At 37.0% G+C, this 3,636-nt stretch overlaps 1 protein-coding gene across 3 annotated transcripts in view; it reads left to right on the top strand.

The window, feature by feature from the left end:
* Positions 1 to 3,630, top strand: part of rho-4 (rhomboid-4) — an 8,174-nt gene extending 4,544 nt beyond the window's left edge. Inside the window, exons 1-5 of one of the 3 annotated variants that reach the window (XM_018029717.2) lie at positions 227 to 1,004; positions 1,433 to 1,511; positions 1,619 to 1,807; positions 1,882 to 2,204; positions 2,553 to 3,630. In XM_018029717.2, coding sequence (XP_017885206.1) covers positions 1,452 to 1,511; positions 1,619 to 1,807; positions 1,882 to 2,204; positions 2,553 to 3,069 — 1,089 coding nt within the window. In that variant the 5' untranslated portion in view covers positions 227 to 1,004; positions 1,433 to 1,451 and the 3' untranslated portion in view covers positions 3,070 to 3,630. The other 2 variants (XM_018029727.2, XM_018029708.2) reach the window with 2 other exon arrangements.
* The last annotated feature ends 6 nt before the right edge of the window (positions 3,631 to 3,636 follow it).

Raw genomic sequence — 3,636 nt, 5'->3', positions numbered from 1 at the left:
ATGTTTATCTCAGGTGCGACCCATGGAAGTGACTTATTCTCTATTCGGAAAATAAGATATTCGACTAAACAATGTTTCGGAAAACCATCGTCCGGATAATCGACGTTCATTCTAATCATTAAGATAATCATTCTAATGTATTAGCGAATACCAAAGCTATTTTCTTTTCATAGTATTAGATAACAAAATCTAATTTTACAGTGTACATTATCGTAATTATCAATAATTACGTATGTATTATATCGCAGTTTCTATTGTGTGTTGGATTTCATTTAAAGCGATTCAATAGCATTTCTAGTCACGCAACGTCTTGCGCTCTGAAGCTCATTACAGTCTATTTTTTCATCTAATGAAAATTTGTTCTCGTAACTGATCTGTGGATTAATATGCAAAATATTTACGGTATCTGTTAAAGAAATATATTATGGAAAACATTCCTTTTATCATTCCAATGTACATTCAGCTTTTCACATTTTTCGTATAAAGTTTTAAACGTTTATACTTTTAACACATTCAATTACGAATGCAAAAGATTTACTCTTAGATATGAGGGAAGTGCAGAATAAATACTCGGTTCAAATATTCAGTGGAGTACTTTTTTTATTGTTTCGTGTAACAAATTTTTAAGACTGTTTAACTTGACAAAAAAGTCACTCTTTAACTGAGCCGGAAGGTCGACAATCCGTTGAGAAACAATTACGAATGACCGCAGACACACACACACTGCTATATCTTGCGGTACATTACTTTCTATTCGTGCGGTGGTTGCTGGTGTTGAGCCCGAGTTCACCTGTCGCGACGCTGGCGACTTTCAGCGTCTACAGTCGCCTGAAACGTGTTCGGTCCAATCCTGCCTAAGGTTACATCCGATCCTGCCTGATCCGATGAACAAGCCTTCGAGCACGTTATAACTATAACTGAGCCTGATCGCACAGTAATGGACTATTTCGTGCGAAGATAATTCGAGCATTGCTTCACGAAAGTTTTCTCAGTCAGACGTATAGGTATTAATGTCAATGATACTTTTCAAATAAATCAAACATGACCACACACATACTTATTATACATATGTGTGTATAATGTGCATCACACGGATCACATTTTTCTATTGAAAAATGTGCGTTTATCATCTGTACGGATTTCCTCTTTCATAATCCGATAAGATATCGTAGTATGATTAATGATTAGGGCGTAACTGTTTGTAATAAATGCTTGCTCGTAGATGTAATCGTTGCAGATTGTGTGTGGTACGAAAGGTAGTTAAAACGTGTTCTAATTTCCATACATTTTCTTTTACGTTTGACAAAGAATCGTTTTGTAGTCTGAAAGTATCCTTTAACGTTTAAATGAATAACTTAAAGCAATCTCATTTATTAATAAACTGTTCTTCAGTGTCAGATTTGCTCATCACATGTTGTATTGTATGTTGCAGCGGTTTCAGACTAATAAGAATGGCAAGTAACCAGGAGGGAGAGTCTGGTGTGACAATACCATTGCAGTATGCTAATTCCGTAAGTATTAATAATCTGTATTTCCAATTATCATAACCTTCAATATTATGTATAATTAATCTAGAGACGAGTACTGTTTTCTATATTTATATAATTGATATTTCTAGCATTGGAAGTCTATATTTGTGAAGTATGACCTCGATAGGGATGGCAAGATCTCTTACCAAGAGCTGAGAGCTATGATACGTAGCTCTGCTTACTCCAATGATATTCCAGCCAGGGTGGTCCGTATAATTATGCACAAAGCTGATCTGGATGATTCAGGATACTTAGATTATCCAGAATTTATAGCTATGGTACTTCCCCATTGGTTCATTTATTTCATATCTATTGTTGCCTCAAGGTATTAATTAGTGCGTGATTTACTCAGATTCATAGGAAGGACATGCAGGGTGTGTTCGGACATCTTGTGCAACGTTATGTGCACTCGATGATTCCGCAAAGGCCAACCCCTTTGTTAGTAGCAAGATCCAGCGACATCACCGATGGACAATACGAAGAAGAGTACACTTGTAAACCTCCAGCATTGGCGATGATAATTATATCCGTACTAGAGATCATTCTGTTTTTATATGATGTTATTGTACATAAATCGTCTTCCGTCGAGGGACCAGCGGCTACTTTGTTCATTTACAATCCCCATAAAAGATACCAAGCCTGGAGGTATTTGACATACATGTTCGTGCACGTCGGGTACGTATTCTTCCCTCTATGTAATCGTAATCAAACCAGGATCACAATAGCGTCCCGAAGGCAAGTTTGAGATGACATGAGTTAGCATACCTAAGGGCCCACGCGTTACAATATATACTACTCCAAAAAATTATAGCATCACGAAATTTGTGTCGAAAATTACCAGAGTTTGGAAGATGATTACTTAGCAACAAATTGTCATAGGATAATGATTTTCCTTTCAATTAAAGTTCGAAAAGAATAAAATTATTTTTGTAAATTAACTCAAACTTGCCTAATTATTTATCTTTTTAAATTGTATAAATACGATAGTGTGGATTCAACTTCTCTCTCTCTCTCTCCCCGTAGCGCATTTCACTTGATCGTGAACCTGCTTGTGCAAATAATGCTGGGCATCCCGCTGGAAATGGTGCACAAATGGTGGCGAGTGTTGACCATATACGTGGCAGGTGTAATCGCAGGATCGCTCGGTACTTCCGTTTCAGATCCGAAGGTGTATCTGGCAGGTGCTTCGGGCGGTGTGTACGCGTTGATCACCGCCCACGTGGCGACGATTGTGATGAACTGGTCGCAGATGGAATTCGCCGTGCTGCAGTTGTTCGTATTCCTGGTCGTTGCGGCCGTTGACGTCGGCCAAGCGATATACAATCGTTACGTGTTAATAGAAACGAACGATCAAGTCGGATACGTGGCTCATTTTGCTGGTGCCATAGCGGGTCTTCTGGTAGGTATAAACATCCTACGCAATCTCGAAGTGAAAACGTGGGAGAAGGTTGTCTGGTGGGCTAGCATTATCACTTATATCGTTCTTATGACAGCTGCCATTTTATGGAATATTTTATACACCTCTTACTTCGTAAATTAAATTAATATCGCCCTCGACTTGTACAAATCAACTTTTTGCTGTCGCGTTTTCTGCAGCACTGAACTTCGTAGTGGCCACTATGTCAATTTATACGAACGAATGTTCTTATTTTTTAAAAAGGAAACGAACATGGTGCTGATTCAAGCACAGTTGTTAAAGAGAGTAATTAATACGTTGCGTACTGTGATATAGAAAGCCTCTATATAATGCACAGAACAAATAGCTCTTAAAGACGATACTCGAAAGTATTTTTACTAAATATTTTGAGTTAACGATGGAAGATGTAATATATACTTTTTCTACAATCTCGCTTTCTGTAAGTTTTTATGACAATAATTATACACGGTGAGTCAGAAGTAGTACATAAAGTAATTTGTTTAATGATTTTACCAAAACAAGCTGCGTGTCAATTTATTAGATGCAAAATTGTATTTAGACAAATTCAACTATCCTTTTATTTTTGAATTCAATTACTAATAAAGAATTTTAATTATCTCTTACTGACTTGCCTTGTGTATCTTTCATGACGGTTGTTAATGTGAAGGTTTTAGTTTTGTAATATGAAAA

Source organism: Ceratina calcarata, unplaced genomic scaffold (genome assembly GCF_001652005.2).
Source record: "Ceratina calcarata isolate Rehan_Ccalc_2016 unplaced genomic scaffold, ASM165200v1 scaffold127.2, whole genome shotgun sequence".
NCBI classification, from domain to species: Eukaryota; Metazoa; Arthropoda; class Insecta; order Hymenoptera; family Apidae; genus Ceratina; species Ceratina calcarata.
The sequence above is the reverse complement of the archived record's forward strand: the minus strand, read 5'-3'. Positions and strand labels throughout refer to the sequence as shown.